The sequence below is a fragment of the Phyllopteryx taeniolatus genome, chromosome 4 (assembly GCF_024500385.1).
Source record: "Phyllopteryx taeniolatus isolate TA_2022b chromosome 4, UOR_Ptae_1.2, whole genome shotgun sequence".
Classification (NCBI taxonomy): domain Eukaryota; kingdom Metazoa; phylum Chordata; class Actinopteri; order Syngnathiformes; family Syngnathidae; genus Phyllopteryx; species Phyllopteryx taeniolatus.
The window spans coordinates 28772025-28794252 of record NC_084505.1 but is presented as its reverse complement, the minus strand read 5'-3'; the positions used below and the strand labels follow the sequence as shown (position 1 = coordinate 28794252).

The 22228-nt window shown below is 41.8% G+C and overlaps 1 protein-coding gene across 20 annotated transcripts in view; it reads left to right on the top strand.

Moving 5' to 3' along the window:
* The window catches only part of adgrl3.1 (adhesion G protein-coupled receptor L3.1), a 149442-nt gene that overhangs the window by 123502 nt on the left and 3712 nt on the right, over positions 1-22228 (top strand). For 2 of the 20 annotated variants that reach the window (XM_061771367.1, XM_061771349.1), the window contains 9 exons: positions 1798-2018; positions 7777-7843; positions 9180-9271; positions 13384-13552; positions 16215-16340; positions 16858-16951; positions 19498-19626; positions 21048-21065; positions 21610-21912. In XM_061771367.1, the coding sequence (XP_061627351.1) occupies positions 1798-2018; positions 7777-7843; positions 9180-9271; positions 13384-13552; positions 16215-16340; positions 16858-16951; positions 19498-19626; positions 21048-21065; positions 21610-21912 (1219 nt within the window). Of the gene's footprint in view, positions 1-1797; positions 2019-7776; positions 7844-9179; positions 9272-13383; positions 13553-16214; positions 16392-16857; positions 16952-19497; positions 19627-21047; positions 21066-21609; positions 21913-22228 lie in introns of all 20 variants that reach the window. The other 18 variants (XM_061771348.1, XM_061771346.1, XM_061771364.1 and 15 more) reach the window with 16 other exon arrangements.

Below are 22228 nucleotides of genomic sequence, written 5' to 3'. Positions count from 1 at the left end.
CTGAATATGGACACGACCAATGTATATGTATATATATATTTTTTTTACTAGCTGTATGTGACCCACTTTTGAGACCGGACCCACCTGTTGAGAATCACTGTTTTATATGATATGATCAATAATCAGTATCTGTCAATGCAAAGATGAAAACCCTGGTATTCATTGGACCCTTATTTCAGAATCCGTGTGTTTCACATAAATTGATTGAAAACAAACAAACCAAATTTTAGACATATTTTTGTAGTGACGTGTTGACTTTGTGTTGCAAATGTTGCATGGAGATTATGACTGAAAGAAGGCATTTCATTCCTCCAAGCGAGGTCACCCAAACGGGCAACTATTTGCCCCATGCGGCTCCGTGTCGCTAACATAGTTTTGTGCTGTAGAAACATTTCTTGATGGAACGCCTGTCTTGTGCAAAGTCTGGCAGCAAAGATCCTTTATCACTTCCACAGAGTAGCTTTGCATCTCACCAAGCGTCTATTAGGAAAAGCTTCTAATTGTCAACGGGAAAGAGGAGAACAATGTGTTTCGATTTCGACATTGTCTTTTGGAGGAGTTGCGTGCTTCTTTGTGGAAGCGATCGTGCGTGTTTGTGTGCACGCGAGCTGCTGGCGTGCGTGCGCAGACCACTCTCTGGTTAATTACCGGTGGCTACTCGTGACCTCCATTAACATCTTCAGCGTCACTTAGCTTGTAGCCGGTTAAGCCAGTAAATCCATCAGGAAAACCAAATGACTCTGCATAAGCAGGACACCCTTTTTTTTTTTTATACCTGCGTGCGTCTTTGTGTGTGTAAGGCAAAACGTGCCGTCATTAGAAATGGAAATGAGTGACTCCCTGGCTCCCTAAACTCATTGTCTGTCAGACATGAGGTAATTGTCTCCCCCTGCAAGCGCTTTCATTATAAAAAGTCCCACTTTGAGCGTTTCCGTTCAACAAGTCTTTAGATCGCCGTGGAAATGCTGGCCCAAATCTCACAGATCATCCTTGCGTCTGCCTCTTATCTTAAGCGCCACTCTTTTCTTTTCTTCCTGCCCTATTGCCTCAATTGTTAATGCCGTTTTAGGCTCGATGGCTTCTCTTTTCATTTTCCGAGTTCTCATCTTTGCTGCTCTCTTTTTCTTTTTGTATAAATATGCTGTATATATCCACCAGATGGTCTCTCACACAGGTCTTTTTAAATGTCGTATGATCTGCCTCTCCAACTCATTTCACATCTTGATCATCTGTCAGGATGTGCTGGTGACCGCAATGTGTTTGAAATGCTCCTTCCGTGGCAAGCTTTGTACAAATAATGCCATTATTTGGGTTTTACTTATCAAGAATTCATCAATTATGCTAAGTTTAGATCAAACATTTGCTGCAGCCTTTTTTTTTTTTTTTAAAGGAACACAATGTGAATATATCTCTTTGAGAGCTGTTGCATTTTGCAGCGTGTTCTTACAAAAATTGTAATTAGTAGAAAGTGTAAGTGTAAGTCAGCCATCTTCTTTCGGGAAGTGTCGGCGCCGCTATTAGTGCTGCCTTGAAGCGATTCCATTGTCTGTAACTGTCATTATAATATGCAATGATTGTGTTTTTTTCTGTTTAGCCTACCTTCAACTCTCCTGTCGGTTCCACTAATGGCAACCCGCTTTCCAAACCCTCACATTTCCTCCCTTATTTGAATATGATAAGCCAAAGTTATTTTACCTTTTACTTTTTAAACTGACTCTAAAGCCATCAGTTTGAATATTATGTAAGTGTTGTGTTGCTGTTTATTTATTTCAATCCCCTCCTCTTTTTCCTCACCAGATTGCCTGTGCAGTCTTTGCAGCCCTGCTCCATTTCTTCTTCTTGGCAGCCTTCACCTGGATGTTCCTGGAAGGGGTGCAGCTATACATCATGCTGGTGGAGGTGTTTGAGAGCGAACACTCCCGCACTAAGTACTTCTACCTGGCAGGGTACGGCGTGCCTGCTGTCATCGTGGCCGTCTCCGCCGCAGTGGACTACAGGAGTTACGGCACCGACCGAGTGTAAGCGATACGGAGGGATGATGGGCTGTGAAGGAAGGATGGGATGGAGGGAGTCTGCCTGCTGTCATTTTGGCCGCGGCACTGGAATCGACACGCGCTTGAGAAGTGTCACTACAGAGAGGCCGGGATGGGCAAGAAGCAGTGAAGGATGGCGGAATAGGGGCATAGAGAAGCGGGACTGCCTACGAGAGCGCAACAATGTGGGAATGTTGAAAGGGTGTGGACAGAAAGCGCGGCCTCTTTGTGTGCAGCAGATTTATTCCCGGGAGGGAGTGTACTGTCGTCGACGTACATGACGACATACTAACGCATGCTTGACTGAGTCGCAGGCGGAATCCGAGGGAGAGGGCGCCCGACACTTCATTCGTAGGAAGCATATGCGCGCGCCGCATGCAAGAGTCAAGCTCATGAAAGTTTCAACGTGTGTGACCTATGCCGGGGAAAAGAGCTCACCACGTTATTCAGAAGGTGCTCGTGCACTCGCTGGCCATGCCATCGTATAAACCGGCGCATTATAATAACATACAACATGAGATCTTATTTGGTGACATTAGAGAGAGAAAAAATACAAAAATTAAAAGAGCTGTCACTATGATGCCATGACTAAAATGACAACCACGATAATGAACAATGCTATACACTACGTACTGAAATTGAAATCCTGCCATCAATAAATTAACAAAAGAATGGCAATGAACCTGCTGAATTCAGCACATCATATGTTAGCAAACTACAACAATGCCATGTAACTATATCAAAGGAGGTGAGAAGTTCAGGAATGACGCTCGAACAATCTGTTTGGACGCAATAACAACCTCGTAAAAACAAAAACAACGTTATGGTCAATATGATCCCTGTCCCACAAAAAAAACAACAGAAAATAATGTAGGCTAATACTTATGCCAGGGAAGTAGCTGTTATGTCACTTTGTAAAGATGCACTACTCCGTAACATGCAATCCTCCATTTTCAGACAAGCAGAGAAAAAGTATGCTGCTTTTTTTTTTTAAACCCAAAACAGTCTTGAAGAAGTGGGGATAAACCACAAATAAGCGTCTTCAGGGTTGGTTCCCACCCAGAAAAGAAAAAATTTAATAAAGAAAAATTGGGGGGAAAGTGAAGGACAAAAATAAATAAGTAAAAATTCGACCAAACAGGTGAATCCGGGGATGTTGAACCGCGAGTATGCGAGGATCCTCTGTACAGTAAATGTTTCTCTAATCTTGCTCACTCACAAATTATCTAACTTTGTCATAGCAAATCATCAGACTGTAGAAGTGTAATTTTGTGGCTTCATTTCATACAACAAAAGTCACTTTTCAGAAAAAAAACACTCAAACTTGAACATGGGCAGTGAAGACACGCAGTGAAAATGCACCGCATGTATTTGATAATGATGCACTGGGAAATAGAAGGACTGTGCATGAATGTTGCATCTGTAGACCTTTACACGTTTATGTTAAACATTTAAAATCTCTTGCTGGGTGCCTTATAAATAAATGCTTCCATACAGGCAGTGAACAATGACAGCACATTATAAAACTGTTAAATGATTCACATTTTCACTCTGCTGCTCCTGAGACCGTTTGTGAAGTTGCGCTTTCCACGAGGTGCGCATCATCTGCGGAAGTTGGGAAAGTGGGGAAGGGTTGAATCTGATGTTGAAGGCGCACCGATGCCACTTAGCTCAATATTTCATCTCCGGATAATCAATAAAACATGAATCTGCATGCCGGGCTCCAGATGAAAGTTGACACTGTGTACTATTGTGGGCCAGCTTTTAAGACAATTAGTTTTGTTGCACAATTATGGAAAATGGACGGCTGGATGAAGTAAAAAGACAACTATTATGACAAAATACTACTCATATATTTGAAGCTCTCAATTTATTACAAGGCCTCAATTCAATGAGCATCAAACCAACTCAAAAACACGATTCATCTTCCAAATCAAACTTCGCATGAGCTCAAAATAGTACTTTGATTGTGTTCACAAGTTAGAATTACTTGACGGTGTCAATAACAACAAACAACATTTATCAGCTGCATTGAAGATTATTTCACGAAACGCTTACAAAAGTGCTTTATTTAACTCACTGGACACTTCATTAGGTACAACTGAACCATCAAATAAGATCCAATGAATACTGTATTATAAATGTATGCAAAGTACAACAGTACAAGGCGTTTCTAATATTTTGGTTATATTATTTAGCTACAGTGGATAAATAAAGTCTACACACCCCTGGTCAAATGTCAGGCTTTTGTGACATGAACAAATGAGACAAAGTTCAATAATTTAAAAACTTTTTCCACTATTAATGTGGCCTATAACGTACAACTCAATTAAACCTGCAACAAAAATCTCAATTATCTTTGTGAAGCTTGAAATTGTCTTTTTATTTTTTTATGTACAGGTCTTACATATACAGGACGTATCACATTGTTCATGTAATAGTTTTGTGATAATAGAAAGTTGACCCCTATTATTAATTACTATTATAAATTACAAATTGTTGATACAGCTCTTGAAGTTGTAGCATTACAATGTGTAGCTGTGCCGAATTAGTTAGTGTAATGTTTCACCTAAACGACCAGTGTCCCTTCATGTAAACCTGATTGATTGCATAATAAATCCAGCTATGGTTGTGGTAAAGTACCTTTTGTAGAAGAAAAACATGAGTTATGCGACTCATTTATCAACCACCGCCTTGAAAATGGCACGGCACGCGTCTTGCCTTTTTTCAAGCAAAATACGATCCAACGGCTAAATCTCACTCACGTCTCTTAATGAAGGTGGGGAGCAATGAATGATTTGACGCAGGAGGCCATGGCGGATGATGCGGTGACACAACGCGGGGCCTCCGTAATAGAGGAGAGCGCTCGAACGTAGTGGAAATTGAAAGATTAATAATTCAAAAGCAGCTGGCCGTGAATCAGTCGGCCATTTTGCTCCTCTGAAACTTTTTAAGCGTGGAGGTGTGACCCCGGCCAGCGGAAGCAGGGACACGTTCTCCTCCCGCATGTGCTGCAAATGAGGAAGGTTTAAGAGCGGCAACATAAGCATACATGCGTTGGCTTTCGAAGCAGTGAGAGGAGGGCAAAAGCTGTGTGTTGTATAAGTTTTGTGTGGTCACCGCTGCGTTGGTTCATTGGACCGTTCGATTTTGCTCCTGGGGCAGGGGCAATGGTTGGATAGTGACTCAAATGGGACTTCCTCAAACAGGTCATTAGTACAACCCCAATTCCAATGAAGTTGGGACCTTGTGTTAAACATAAATAAAAACAGAATACAACCTATATTTAAGTGAATACACTACAAAGACAAGATATTTAATGTTCAGACTGATACACTTTATTGTTTTTAGCAAATAATCATTTACTTCGAATTCAAACACAGCTGGGACAGGTGGCAAAAAAGACTAAGAAAGTTGAGGAATGCTCATCAAACACAGGTGAACAAGCTTATTGGGAACAGGTGGGTGCCATGATTGGTTAGAAAATGAGCTTTCCCGAATTGCTCGGTCATTCACAAACAAAGATGGGGCGAGGTTCACCTCTTTGTAAACAAGTGCGTGAGAAAATAGTCGAACAGTTTAAGGACAATGTTCCTCAACGTACAATTGCAAGAAATTTTGGGATTTCATCATCTACGGTCCATAATATCATCAAAAGGTTCAGAGAATCTGGAGAAATCACTGCATGTAAGCGGCAAGGCCGAAAACCGACATGCCCGTGACCTTCGATCTCTCAGGCGGGACTGCATCAAAAACCGACATCAATGTATAAAAGATATCGTCCCACAGGCTCAGGAACACTTCAGAAAACCAATGTCAGTAAATACAGTTCGCCGCTTCATCCGTAAGTGCAACTTGAAAATCTACCATGCAAAGCAAAAGCCATTTATCAACAACACCCAGAAACGCCGCCGGCTTCTCTGGGCCCGAGCTCATCTAAGATGGACTGATACAAAGTGGAAAAGTGTTCTGTGGTCCGACGAGTCCATATTTCAAATTGTTTTTGGAAATTTTGGAAAGAGGAAAAGAAACATCCAGACTGTTATGGACACAAAGTTCAAAAGACAGCTTCTGTGATGGGGCTGTGTTAGTGCCAATGGCATGCGTAACTTACACATCTGTGAAGGCACCATTAATGCTACAAGGTACATACAGGTTTTGGAGAAACATATGCTGCCATCCAAGCAACGTCTTTTTCATGCACACCCCTGCTTATTTCAGCAAGACAATGCCAAACCACATTCTGTACTTGTTACAACAGCGTGGCTTCGTAGTAAAAGAGTGCGGGTATGAGACTGGCCTGCCTGCAGTCTAGAACTGTCTCCCATTGAAAAATATCGTAAAATACGATAACGGAGACCCCGGACTGTTAAACAGCTGAAGCTGTACATCAAGCAAGAATGGGAAAGAATTCCACCTACAAAGCTTCAACAATTAGCGTCCTCAGTTCCCAAACGTTTATTGAATGTTGTTAAAAGAAAAGGTGATGTAACACAGTGGTAAACATGACCCTGTCCCAGTTTTTTTGAAAAAAAATAATTAATAAAATTCGTTATTATTTGCTAAAAACTGTCAAGTTTATCAGTTTGAACATTAAATATCTTCTCTTTGTAGTGTATTCAAGAAAATATAGGTCGAACATGATTTGCAAATCATTGTATTCTGTTTTTATTTAACACAACGTCCCAACTTCATTGGAATTGGGGTTGTACTTTTTGGTTCATGGAGGCTGCCATAGTGACTCCAAATGACAAAAAGTTCAATAAAAAAAGAAAATTGTTTACACACCTTTATCTAGATCAGGGGTTCTCAAACCTTTTGGGTCCAGGGACTTCTTACAGGAGAATCCAAAGACCACCTCATAATCCCAATGCCCATTAACCAAAACTACCATGTGCTCCCCTTCATGTCAGAGAGATTTATTTTTTTTTAAAAATGTTTTAACGTAAATATTCATGACCTATTTAATAGAGACTTAATGAAATTTAATTGAATTAAATATTAATCAGTCATTGCTGACAAGAAATACTGCGCTCATACAGGAATGTCAGATTTATGCAATCATCTCCATCATACTAGAGAAGGTAATTGGTTTACAGTATATTGTTTGTTTTATTTATATGTAGGTATGTACGAATTTTAAAATGACACGATATAATTGCAAATAGTTTTGCAGACCCCCAAGCTACAGCTGGCAGACCCCGGGGCCCCCAATTTGAGAACCACTGAGTTAGATCACCAGATAGTTTTTGTGTAATTCTGCAAATTGTGGATGCGTGTGTTGTGCGTATACTCTCAACCCCCGACTGCATCTATGCAATCGAGTCTTCCGAGTCACACCTCTGCATTCCATTGAACACATGATGTCATATGTTAGGCCACCCTACCTTGTGGCAGTGTCATTCGCGTGCCCTTGGGGGGAGTAAAGGTGTATTTATCACAGGTGATCATCTCTCGCCGGCTCAACCTCGGCGTGTTGATGTATGTTTGAGCCATGCGCTTCCTCTGTTTCACTCCATCATTCCGGTATTTCTCACAATTCCTTGTGTCCTACACCTCTATCATGATGCATTTGAAAGTCATGTAAATAACTCGTTCCCATTCCCTCCAGAGTGTGCGTGTGCGTGTGTGTGTGTGTGTGTACGCCTGTGATGCATAAACTGTCATCTGATGGTAAATCTTTGCCAGCCAGCATCCCTCTGGGACATGTTTTAATCCCTCTGCATCTTTCCTCTCTCTTTAGGTGCTGGCTGCGACTGGATACATACTTTATCTGGAGCTTTATAGGCCCTGCTACACTCATCATAATGGTGAGACACACACACACACGCATGCATGCATGCTCACTCTCAGCACAGTTGGCTGCCATATTGTTTGTGCAAGTTACATGGAAGTGTTGCCAAATCTCCCCCTAGGTTTCTCTAAGTGTCTCAAAAGTGTGCAAATGTATCAATTTAAAATCTGCCTATATGTGGATTAACTCTCACATTGTAGTGTAACCCAACAAAGAGGAAAATACTTGAGACAGCACACTATTTGCCCACCATTGGCCAAGTCTGAAAAGATCTTAAAGTAAAACATGAGTTTGTAAAGTTTGTCAAAATAATCCCTGGTCTCAAGGAGCTGCAAAAAGGACTAAACGGTCATTTGCATGCCAGGTGAACGGCTTGCACTGTCAGCGGTATTCGGGATGGTGGTGCATACGTGGACAAAAAAGAATCCATCTTTTAAAGGACTGGCTGTCCTTCAAAACAGAATAAGAATGTTGTAGAATGTTGGAGAATCATCACGTACAAAAGTGACGGATTCTGTTGAAATACTGAATTCCAGCCTAGGGGGCGACCAAATTTACGGGTTACAGTTTGAACAGGATAAACTGTTGAAAATAGATGGATGGTGTCTCCGCAGGTTCCAGTAATTGTACACTTGGCTGGAGAAGCTTTTTCAAGCTCATTATCTGGAGCCCCACGTACGCAACAACAGTTATGCGTTCTTCCATTTTTACTCATGCCTGCAAACGCAAACATCTGAAAACTCCTACAGCTTCTTCAACAAAGTGCCAGCAGAGTGCAATATAACAAGAGGAGCACATGTGACCATTGTCTTGGTATTTGTAATATCCCTTCATAATTTGTCAGCCAATTCTTCTAAGACGAAGAACTCATGTAGTACTTGTACAGAGAATTGGAGCTTTTGTCTGAGGCAGATAAAATAAAAAAATACACACATAAAGGGAATGGTAGCAATGGGACATGTTCCCAATTAAATGAATGCCGGAATGCACACTGCTGTGCTCGTCTTGAAGTCAGCCATGCTATTGCTGATCCGCGTGAGATTATGAGAGGGGCCGGTGTCGTGTGCAGACTTTACCCTCGCTGCGAAACCAGACAGCCTCAGCGATGTAGCACGACGACGTCTTTATTAAAATACCAACGGCAACTGCGGAACTTGGAGATGTCCGCCAGCAGTGATCCTGAACGGCTGTAACGACTGCAGGATGTTCTTAGGCTTCAGCACAGAAAGTGAACTGTACTGCAGTGATACGGTGCAACCATACTAGCTACTGTTGGCCTGTGCCCTGCTTGAGAGTCAATTAGGTTTGACTCGGCCCACAGAACTAACTAGCGTCATGTCTGTTTGTTTCAGCTCAATGTAATCTTCCTTGGCATCGCTCTTTATAAGATGTTCCACCATACAGCCATCCTCAAACCAGATTCTGGATGTCTGGACAACATCAAGTAAGTATACTTTCAGTCCTGCTACCTGCTGATGGTGCACACTCATGTTCTTTAAGAGAAAGGGGCATCAATACATAGAATGTGAGATAACATATCTGAGACATCTTCAGCTGAAGGTTAAATCACTTTTTGTTTGAAAAAGCGAGAAAAGATGGCCTTGCTGTATGCAAGAATCCACCTACCAGCAGCTTTAAAGCCCATCAACACATTATGTATTGTCTGCTTGATCCTTAAAAATTGACTTATTGAAGCAAGTGACTTCACTTGGCAACATCTAGACTTGTTGCAGTTGCCCAGCAACACAGAGGGGGGAGGGGGGGGGGGAATCACTGCCTTTACAGAATGTGCAACACATTGCAAAATGAAGTTTTTTTTGTTTGTTTGTTTGTAAACTTCACCCACCAGCCACCACATTAGGTACACATGCACAATAAAATGTCACCCAATACCAGCTGTACCAAATCTGCTTTAACAAGATAGTAATGATCAATTGTGACACCTTCAGAGAAGTATTCATTCAAGCTTTACTACCATATTTGGTAAGTTCCCTTGCACTTTAAAATGGACCAGTCCCTGCGATATTCACTATATTTTTTATGAAAAATAACCCAATGTAAATATACTATAAATCTACTCTATACCAACCTGTCCAGGGCACAGTTCGCCTTTTGCCCAGTCAGCTGGGATAGGCTTCAGCTCACCTGCGACCCTCAACCGGATAACTGGTATAGAAAATGCATATTGTACACATTTTTGGGAACTGTTCAGAAAAAAAATCTGTGGTGTAAACTGCATTGCGTAATAACGATAGCTGCAAACGTTTTCATACATTTTATCCTAGCATTGTATTGAATCGTTAATTTTTGTATTTGCCAAGTTATTCTTACTACACCACCGCAAACTACTGACAGGGTAAATCAAAATCATGCGCTGTACGGGAACAAAATGTTGACATTGCTGTCGTATTGGATGACATTAGATTGTACACGTGTCAAAATCAAAATCATGCGCTGTAAGGGAACAAAATGTTGACATTGCTGTCGTATTGGATGAAATTAGATTGTACACATGTGGTCAGTGAATTTTCACATTTTTATAAATGTACAATACGGAACAAGACAATATATATCTTCCATATCTCCATGAGTGAGTTTTAGATGTAAATAATGTTCACAGGGCACCCTGTGAGCATTTGCTCATCCTTCAGCCAGTCATCTAATTTTTTATGTTTCACAAAAAAAGAGACCATTTTTGTCCACCATCCCCCACATTGTTGTCTTTCTGCCCTGAGCTGCATTTGACCTGTTTGTGTGTGTGTGTGTGTGTATGTGGATGCTGGCTACACATTTACTGTACAGCCCCAAAGTGGAATATGCCCGCATGCGTGACTCTTCCTTCCTATCTAATGCCCATTGTCTTTCTTTAATTCAGCATGTTTGCTTGAAACACATCTAATTTCTGCCTGACATCATCTCAAGAGGCCTCTTATTGAAAGTCACATCATTATTGTCTGCATATGACCCTCTGAGAACGTTACTTGAAAATATGACTTTATTTCCGATGAGCTCTGCGTCTCCGTCTTCTTCTGCTAACTAATCACGACTGTGTTATTCTCTGATTCCGCCGACGCTCGAGACAAAAGGTTTCAGTCTAATTTGAACAATATGCCGCGGCTCAGCGGTGGCCGCCCTGTCGACGTGCGGCGGCGCACGATGTTTGAAGTCAGTTACAAGATGGTCTGATCATTTGTTGTTCCTCATAAACACCACTGCCGCCTTCTTTTTTGGCAAGAGCGCTGGGAAGCATTTCAGAAATTAAGGCACAGCCACGTGATCTTTGCTCCAGTGCCTTTCAGGGGGGATGTAATCAAAAGACCTGATGAATGATGAAAATCAAAGAGCAGTTTAAAGAATACGACTCATTTGGACCCCCGTTTTTTTAATGGCATTCTCTCTTTCTCCGAGTACGCTGAAGGTTGAATAGATTGTAATCTAGTTGGCTCTATTAGTCATGTCTCATTTCCTCGTTAATCATAATTGTGCCCTTTTTGTCTCATTCCCTTTTGTTCTCTTTGTCGCTTTAATTTCAAGAGATCATACGTTGTCTTTTGGTAAGGCCGTTCTCCAATCAAGATGCTCCAACATCTCCCCGCAGACATTTTTGATTGGTTTGCTTGTCGTTTTATTTGTCTGTAGAAGCAGCTCCATATTCGCTTCCCTTTCTTAATAGACCCGGCCGTGTCTACTCATCTCCCCGGAATATGAATTACTTGAACATGTGTGACATTTGTGAGCTGTTTCTTTGACCCATATAACTTGCCCAATGTGCTGTTGAAATATTACAATGGTTGGATGTGAGCGAGGGGAAGCAGCTGAGAGGCTGACTTCAGGGAGCACCAAGGGGGAAGAGAGGGCGCACGGAGGGAAGGAATGAGGGATGAGCGCGCTCCTTTATTGGAGAGGGTCGGCAGACGGGCTTTATTGGCGCTTATGTCTCGCCTGAATGGTGCCATGGAGGGCAACATCAAATCAATCACCTCAGTCGCACTCACTTACACTCCTCTTTTTCTCTCCTAATATCTCGCTAATATCCTTTCCTACCCCCCACCCGCCTTCCTCGTGTGTCTCTATCCCTTCCACGAGAGCTGATCACTGTCCAGTCGGCCAGTCACATTAGAGGCTATTATCTAAGCTGAAGCGGACCAGAAACGGTGAACCTTTAGTTGGGAAATGCCACTTTCGCATGGCCACAATGTCCCCACTGAATTCTCACACAGGGTGTACGCACGCCCTGAGAAAACTGGCTGACACACTCACCGTATGCCGGCGTATACAATGGAAGGAGACTAGAGTTGACAAGGCAGCAACCAGCAGGGTTTGCAATTATTTTAGCTACTTGACTAGCTAAAGGGGCTGTCAAAAAAATGTGGAAAAGACAAAAATTAAAGGAAATAGAGCGAAGTTTGGAGCAAGCCCAATTTAAAGAGAAAAAGCCACAACATTCCATCCTGTATGGAAACTGAATTGAGGGAGTCCCAATTTGCAAAATTAGCATGTCAATACTGCACATTTGCATAGAAGAATAGAGCAGAACTTACAGCAGCTCCAATTCGAGCTAAAAAGTAGCACTCGGCACTGTAAGAATGCGGCAACCTTTTAAGCTGAAAAGTAAAAGAACATCAGTACCGTATGAAAAATAAATAGCGCAAGCTTTCCCAGGCTGGCCTCCGTATGTCTGCATAGAAGAAAAAAAATAACAGGAGAAAGTAACAAGGAATAGAGCAAAATTCGGAACAGGCCATTTTAAGCTTAAAAATAAAACAAAAAGCTGTACTGTTTGCAAAGTAAAATGAGCACCACATTAACAAAGCCTTCAAGTTATTCAGACCAGAGAAAGGGAGCGACAGTCAGAAAGCAGGCTCGAGCTTGGCCATCAATCTTTTTCACTTGTCCTTTCTGATGTTTTTTTTGTTTTAGTTTTTTTTAGCGGGGGTTAAATAATGTTTAATTGATAAGACTGCTAGAATCTAGTTTATATAATAAACAGAAGCACGGTGGAAATGTGAGCCAGGAAAAGCCCCAGTAACCCCTGACCCTGATGAAGCTCGGCGGTAAAGAAGATGAAGATTTAGTTGAACTTGAAAACGTCTATAAAATTTGATTACATAAAAGACTTCAGAAAGTCTTCTGAATAGCGCATGCTATCAGCGACCTCATGGCCCTCCCTCCCTCCCTTCCTTCCTTCCTTCCTTCCTTCCTTCCTTCCTTCCTTCCTTCCTCCACGTTTGTATTGTTTGTTGCCTCCTGTTAAGAGTTTGATGCGCTCTCTTAGTTTTCTCCATCCAACTTTGTCAGGGATTTTGGTGAACCCTCTCTCACCCCTTTCTCATCACAGTAGGCTGAAGAGCATTTCTGATCGAGGGCCAGAGATAAGGTTAGCCGAGCGCAAACTGAAAAGCACTGTCTGTAATAGGTGTCCATTGTCCATGGCTACTACTGACCTTTATGTTCAACACATTAAGAGAATAATCATTCTTTTCAAAGTCTGAAGTATGTCGAGTGCAACACAAGGGGGGGGAAAAGCATGACTCAAAGATCTTCCTTTTCCTGCAGGTCTTGGGTGATTGGGGCCATAGCCCTGCTATGTCTGCTGGGCCTCACCTGGGCTTTTGGGCTGATGTACATCAATGAAAGCACTGTCATCATGGCTTATCTTTTCACCATCTTCAACTCGCTGCAGGGCATGTTCATCTTCATCTTCCACTGCATTCTGCAGAAGAAGGTGAGTAAGATGCAGATTCATATAAATGGATAGGATTGAAGACAGCGATCAGGATGCCCAAATTATCGACATGAACTTAATATCCGATTGGTAACCGGGCTAATGCCTACATCAGACGACAGGATTTTAGACCTGATATTGGCCTGATTTGCTGTCGCGGGCGATTTCCCGGATCGAGTCTGACATAGTTTTATCAGGAACGACAAAACTTCTTGTAGTGTGACCTAATCCACGACCAACCATTTGGCCCTACGACAAAATGAAAAGTCTAGCATGTTTGATTTTTGGATAAATCAAACATGCAGCGCACCTTTATGTAGACCAATAGGATTGCGTATTGTGGCTAGCGCTTCGCCTCCCTTGCTTGTCAACATACTTGGTCTCTGTTGTGAACTTTAATTCACGCGCACGAACCAATGTTTACTGAAGCTTTACAGCATGACTCGACAGAACGGCGGCATGTTTACGTACAAACGTTAGTGCTAGCACTAGCTTACTGGGCTACATAATGTTATGTTTTGAATTATGTTTAAAAATAGGTGAACATACCTCAAGCCCTCCTTGAATGGACAACCCAAAACATCTCCTGCGCACCAGTGACGACATCACACGGTTTTCCTCTTTTTGTTCTTTTTTCCCCCAACACAATACATTGGCCCGATCCATTGTTGTTGTTGTACTGTATATACTATATATACACAGTGGATATATTTTTTCCCAATTTGAATTACATGTGGTTTCCAGGAGGAGCCTACATACATACACACACATCCTGTCATATTTCCACAGCCTCCTACACTTTGTCAGTGCCTGGGAGAATCAAAGAGGAGCGGGATATGGCGATAAAATTCACCAAATACTCAATACTCTCTAATGTGGCGGCAGTCCCGTAGAAGGTTTTGGGTTTTGGATGTGTGTGTGTGTGGGAGTTTGTGCGTGTGTCCGAGATGGTATGTGTTAGGCCATCAGATCAGGTGTCTCGAGAGATGTGCTGAGGTTTTCTTTGGCTCCTGGCCCATATGGTTTCTCCCAAGATGCACGGAGTGGCTCACCACACAGCTGTTCAAACAGAGCATGCGGCAAAACACGGCTGCCAATCCAACAGGCTTGTTAAAAAGCAATTACACTGCTATTTGTTCTAACTTGATTAGGATCTAAATGCAGATGTTCTGTGTGTACAAGTGCATCATATGACTCCTGGAGGAATATGGCCATTGCAAATGCAGTAATAAAGTTGGGTCTGTGTTAATGGGGAAAGTTATAAAGTTAATCCTTTAACGCTGACATTTTGATGGAGTCGATGTTTGTTCAAGAAACCTCAGCAAGAAAAGCAGTTCACAGGGTAATATACAGTATCAAATTAAGCCAACGTTATTGTTGTCCCGCCGAAGCTGCGGGAAGACTGAGTGGCCACAGTCCACTCCAGTCGTTATAGCTTTCTTGCTGCAATAAGCACATTTTTCAGCCAATGTTCTACTAAATTTATCTTTTATTTGACGTAAAAAAAAAAAAAAAGAAGACCTCCAGATGGGAGTCACATCGATGTGTTTGTTTAAATGCTCAGCCACGAATGTCAATTAATCTTCAAGCTTTCATACAAACTGTACGTAATGAGTGAGGTAGGTGAAGGATCATATTTGCAACTGAGTCCAAATTAAATGAAATTAAATTAGCAGAGACGAAACTCTCTGCTAATTATTATGTTTACTTGGAACACAATGTTAGAATGAAATACAGTGCAGCCTTAATTTCCTCCAAGATGCTGATCAAAACTTTAAGAATAAGTTTTCAACCATTGGCAATATTGTAAATAGAATTACAGTGGTCCCTTTTTGAGATGCAAGTGACCCAACTTAGGTGTTTTTCCAGATACGAGCCATCGTTCGGCTGATATTTTGCTTCGACTTGTGTACACAAATTTGAGTTACGATGGCCGGATGGTGGCAGTGAACTTAACTCACCTCACCTCACAGCAAGCAACAGTTCGGCAAATTGTAAACATCCATCCATCCATCCATTTTCTGAGTCGCTTCTCCTCACAAGGGTCGCGGGCGTGCTGGAGCCTATCCCAGCTATCATCGGGCAAGAGGCGGGGCACACCCTGAACTGGTTGCCAGCCAATCGCAGGGCACATATAAACAAACAATCATTCGCACGCACATTCACAGCTACGGGCAATTTAGAGTTGTCAATTAACCTAGCACGCATGTTTTTGGGATGTGGGAGGAAACCGGAGTGCCCGGAGAAAACCCACGCAGGCACGGGGAGAACATGCAAACTCCACACAGGCGGGGCCGGGGATTGAACCCCGGTCCTCAGCACTGTGAGGCAGACGCTCCAACCAGTCGTCCACCGTGCCCAAATTGTATACAATTCTTCAAAAAGTTGGTTTTCAAGCCTTTGTTGCTATTGTTTTTTTTTTTTTTTTTTTTTTTTTTTTTGTCAAACTAAACATAAAACAGAGAATTACATGTTGTGTACTCATACTATATAGTACTCCTATAATACACTGCACATTAGAAATTAGGAGTATTGTAGTTTTGCTTTTTTTTTTTTTTTTTCTTCAAATAAAACACCACTGGTTCTTATGTAAAATAAGGTCAGTGGCTGGGTTATTGTTACATTCATTTCCACTGACAATCTCTATCTTACCCCTTTGCAGGTGCGTAAAGAGTACGGCAAGTGTCTGCGTACTCACTGCTGTAGCGGCAAAAGCGTGGAGACCTCCATCTCCTCCTCCAAGACCACCACCTCTCGCACACCTGGTCGCTATTCCACAGGCTCACAGGTGAGCTTACCTGCCTGCACACCTGGACGCTACAGCACAGCCGAATCTCAGGTGAGACAGCTGCACGCCGGCAGACTTTCGGGCTATTGCGTTTCACCTTCAACTGTCGATCCAATTTGTCATAATTGGAATGAACGTCTTTTATCTGAACATTTTGCGTTAATTTTGAGGTGAAAGTGGAGCTAGCCTCGGCCTCGACTCACAGCTGTGCATCGACGTGCATTAGACGCTGGCAAACTGTTTTGAAATGTAAATGGAGTAGACGGATTCTTATTTTGATCCCACTTCCTATTATCCCTTTTTTGCTGATTGTTGATTTGCCTTTTTGCAATGCAAATGGCCCTTTTTTAACACCCTCACACACTTTTAGATATATTTTTTGTGCAAATTAGTTTTACCTTGACTCACCACTGTTACTCTTCCTCCTACTTTTCCTCATTATGGCTTCTCCTTTTTTCCACACGACTTCTTCCTTCATCTTCACTTTTCCGTCTGGCTTCCTTTTCTGTGTGCGCAGAGTCGAATCAGGCGGATGTGGAATGACACAGTGAGGAAACAGGAGTCTTCCTTCATCGCGGGGGACATGAACAGCTCCGCCACGCTTAACAGAGGTAACCGTGTGATACCGCACATTTGCATCCCCATCATTTTCAACATATTGTCTTTACTGGTCGCAGAACGCATAACGCCTTCATCTCAACAGTAGGGTGCATACTGTATCGGATTATTTGATGAAATAGCAAGGATGCTTCCATTCAACATAATATTCTTCATCACAATTTATAACTACTTATTTTAAGACTGAATTTTTGTTTCATTTTGCACTCTCTGGCAAATTAAGATTGCCTGTGCAACCTAAAAGTCAAGAATTCCTCCTTTCGAAAGACAATAATGCTAAAAAAAGATATTTGATAATACTATATATATATATATATATATACACAGTGTAACTGCAGTTGAACACGATCAATTCCAGGCATTGGTCGACAGCTCAAAATAATTTCTATATACAGTAGATATAATCTGTTCCAGGTTAAAGTGTCATAATCCTAAAACCTTTATTGTGCAGACATGTATAACATTATTTATTTTAAATATGTGTAAAAGTGTAAAAATAAGTCAACCACATATTAATAGTCAAAATACGTTACACTCTGTGATAGCAAGTGGCGACTCATATCGTGATGCTGGTCTAATTCACTTTCCGGTTTATATTATTCTATTTAATTATATTCAGTCCCATAAGGGTCATAAACACTGGAAGCATGCAATATTCCTTTTGGAATAAGTGTCACAAGAAAGCCAAAGAAAGAGCAAAAGGCCGACAGTTAATGGCGTGACACTCGCTGAACTGTATTCGGATCGGGTACGGATGGGTCTTCCAATATTTGCTGACCTCCAGTGTGACATCATGCACGACAGTGGTCCTTCTTTTCGAAAAGTGTTGCAAAACAGAGTTAATCCTTTAATTATCTGTATGACTTAGAGTGCATTACATTTTGGAGATTTTGAGATATATTTTTAGAAAACAAAAATGGTGTCCTTTTTCAATTTCACACCAACTGTCCTACTATGTAGATGAACAACATTTAAATTGTGCTTCTAACTACTTGTGGAAGGAATAAGAACATTTAAGATATCCTGTAAAACACATTGTGGCCATCTTTGTTCGGCTGACATCTAACAAATACGTGTCGTACTGCGTCGCTCAGTGCATTCAGTGATATCTATTGCCGGCCCTCTAGTGAAGGTCAAAGCAGCGCTGCTAAGGAAGTGTGTGTCATCCAAACAGTGAAATGTACTCACACTTCCATTTGTCTGTCTCAAAGTCGAGGTGTGGCCCGCTCTTCCTCCTGGCCACTAATAAGCGCTTAGCATGACAAATTGATGCTAAAGCAGACGCGGAGTGTCAACGTCTGAATTATCACACACTTAGTGAAGGAGGTGTTAACAACCCCCGCTTCCATAGCCATCTCTTCCTCCTCCTCCTCCTTCTCCTCCTCCTCCTCCTCCTCCTCCTCTTCACACATACCGTACACTATATAGTGCGAGGTGCAGAGAGCTGCTGAACCAATACAGTGTGCATTTTTAGATACTATGGAATGGTAAAATTCCTTTTCGAACAATATTTTAGTCTTTTAGATTCTTTAGCTGTTCATCTATTCAGGGGGCGTCAAACTCATTTTTGTCGCGGGCGACGTAGTTACGGTTTCCCTCGAAGGACCGTTCTGACTGTGAAACCATATCAATGTTTCATTGCCTCATCGTAGTATTACATACACGCAACAAATTGATGGATAACTAGTTTTGAAATCTGAAGACGACTAATTTGTTCAACTATTGTTCAAGTTATGGGAAGGGGAGTGTGTTAACAAAAAAATGCAATATCTCAACATGATTTATTAAATATGACAATTAAAAATTTCGGTACAGATTTAAGCAAGAATAATGGAAAGTTGACGCACATGTTCCACTTTTTAGTGGCCACATAGAATCATGTGTTGGGCCAGATCTAGCCCCTGGGCCTCGAGTTTGTGTCCAAGCCTGTCATAAAATGCGCTACTGAATACCGATGATTCTGAGTCCAAATTGAACTATACAATCTCATATTTTACATGGCGAAAGATTTGATTTCAGCCCAAAAATAATCATCGCAAAAGGTGCTTTAGCAAATAATTTGTTTCAGGGTGCGTATACATTTTATATTGTTTTTTATTATCATACAGTTTCCAGGTCATATTATTGACACATTAGGATTTGAAAATAATTGAATGCATTCACTGTACTTGCTGTTCATGTAGCTCTACACACGCTGTACAATCCCAATAAAATGCAGCAACATGTTTTCCCAGCAATGTGTGTCTCCTCCCCCTGCCATGACCTTCGGCTGCAGGAATGACTTGACTTGCTTTTCTCAGGCTTTCACCTCAAATTGCTTTGGCTCGTTTGATTCACTTGTATTCTTCTCTCCCTCTTTCTTCCACACACTCGTTCTTTATCTTTTCCCAACTCTTGCTGCACTTACTCCCACTGTGCCACATCTACATGCTCCCTCTTGCCTTCAATCTCCTAATGCTTCTATCCTCCTTTTTTTTCTTCTCTTAACTCGGCTGTTGCTTTTCCCTCCCTCCTTCCTTTCTCTATCTGCCTGTACCAGGAACCATGGCTAATCATCTTATAACTAATGCTCTCCTTCGTCCCCATGGTACTAACAATCCTTATAACACTCTCCTGGGGGACTCTGCAGTCTATAACAACCCTGCTGTGGGCATGTACAACACCCAAGGTGTGGCTGATGTTCCTATTCTTAATGTACAGCATGCAGTGCATTAGCAAAAGTAGATTACATTCATTTTGGTATGATTATTGTATTGTGACGTTGGCTTCTGTGGTGTGGTTAAGGTTCCTGACTGAAAAAATTGGGAAATCACTCTGCAATAGGGACAGGCATGATCATTTATTAATTCATCATTGGCATTTGTATCGAAATATAAAAAAACAATTAATTGGTCATTAAGAATTTGGTTGACAGAGTTGCTGTTCAGGAGCTCCTGTCACCAAATTATTGTATCACTAAAGGCGCTTACACACTGCACTTAGTTTGCGCGGCACACACCACAAGTTAGGGCGCAAGACAGCGCAGGGACGACTGTGGCACAGCGCAAGCTAGCCTGTATTTGGCACTGGTTGCTAAGCGACCAGACAGGAACTAGCCTGGTGCCTTTTCCTGCTGGTTTGGGGGTAAAGTAGACTGCAGCTCAGCAGTATGTATTTGTTGCTGTTATAACAGAAAGGCCAGGCTTTGCTTACATTAAGGAGGAGGAGAGGAGCAGCAGCTAAAAGAAGGATGTGGACCCATCCGATTGTAATGGCACAGCAGGATCTGGGGGAGTTTAGGCTCGCCTGTAAGCTACAGCCCCATTAAGACTGCTTCATGCTAAGCAGAGAGCTGAAATCAGACCTACCACTTTCAACAAACGTGGTACATCCAAAGTAGTGGCGCTCTCCTTCCATGGCTGTGCCCTTTTTTTTTAACCACGTCACGGTATGACATCTGTCTTGTGTCCCAGATCTCAGACACCGAGACACCGCATTAATTATGGATTCCTCCAGTTTCTCCTCCATGCTCGTTCCACTGTAGAACTCTCCTTCAAATCTCTTGCTGGTCTCGCTCTGAAATCACTCCTCCACCGTCTCTCCTATTGGACACAGGAGGATGTCGTCACAGCACGCAGCACTGTTAAGGAACTCATTTAGAGTCTGCGCTCGAATCAAGCATTTTTCAATTAGCGAGGAGGCGCCCATCGCGCGCGGCGCCAACCTCGGCGGCACGGTAGCACATAACCAATGAATGGGTTGGTTGACGGCGTGCTGCGCTGCGCTAAGTACAGTGTGAAAGGGCCTTACTTCATTTTACACTACAGTTAAACACTGCATGGCGCATTCACTATACTTGGAACCCACCATTAACTTGTTGCACCATGCAATACTCACTTTGGATATGTGCATGTGTTGTAGAGTGTTTTTGTGATGTTTATTCTGTATTATAACTATGGTGACTAAATAATAACATATAGCAATCTGCTAACAACATTGTAAAACAAAAAAAGTGTTTTAACCATGCATCCAATTACTGTTCATCTGTTGTTCTGATGTCTGACCTGACATTTTTGTCTCTCTTTTCTCTCTTCTTCACGCATCCAATAGCATCTTACCGAGACACAAGTACGGGCTAAATTAATACTTCAATAACATTGACTTCCTTTTCTCATGTCTCGTTTCTGAAGCGAATTTGTTACTCTCCTGCCAAGAACAAATTTAGTTTGGCTCTCAGCCTTTGCAAAGTATCGTTTCATTGGTTTAGTTGATTTTATACAGAATCTGTACATTTGCTGACTGAGAAAATACATTTAACAAATTTTTTGTAGTTCTAGAATGTTGTAGGGATACAGTTTGTATTTTAAAGAAATTTGAGTGGCTTGAGTGAAAATGCAATACATTTTTCCTCTAAATTGACTTCTGATTCAATTACGTTTAATGTTACTTTGACTTAGTTTGCTGTAAAACTCACATTGTCACTACAATAATTAAACAATTTAATTACTTCTAGTCTTGAAAAATATCATTGCTACTTGTTAATACTAAATTCTCTGCAAACTCTAATATATTACACAATAATTAATATGTTTCCTCTTTAGATATCCACTTACTTCATTAAAATATTTGAATCTTTTTTTTTATATTTCACTTTCTATCCTCTGTACCTCAGAGGGCATCCTGAACAACGCAAGAGACTCCAGTGTTATGGACACACTCCCTCTGAATGGTAACCACGGCAACAACTACAGCATGGCCAGCAGCGAATACTTGAGTGACTGTGTGCAAATTTTAGACCGGAGCGGCGGCTACGGCACCCATAGCAACCACCAAGAGACTACCTTGGAAAAAAAGATCTTGAAGGAGCTCACCTCCAATTACATCCCCTCCTATCTCAACAACCACGAGAGGGTCACCAGCGAGCGCAGTCACAACTTGATGAACAAACTGGTCAACAGTAGCATGGCCAACGGAGGTGACCTCTTATTTTGAATTCATCTTGTCATCTTTTTATCTTGGCTGTATATGAAGAGCTTAACTAGGAACCTCGGCTCCATCTTTCCTCACCGCCTACATATTTGTGGCTCAGTGGCGTAGCGGTGGCTACGTGTTAAGCTATAGTATGTCCCCACCCACCCAGCTGACTTATTAACAAGTTGTCATCCTGACGGGGGCGGCGTCGGTTTTGTGTTGATTTCAGACTGCTGGCAACATCTTTGCTTGCGTTTAAGAATTCATTTACAATTCCTTGCAGGTTTATGGTCAACCTCCAATTTTCCCCACAGGAAATA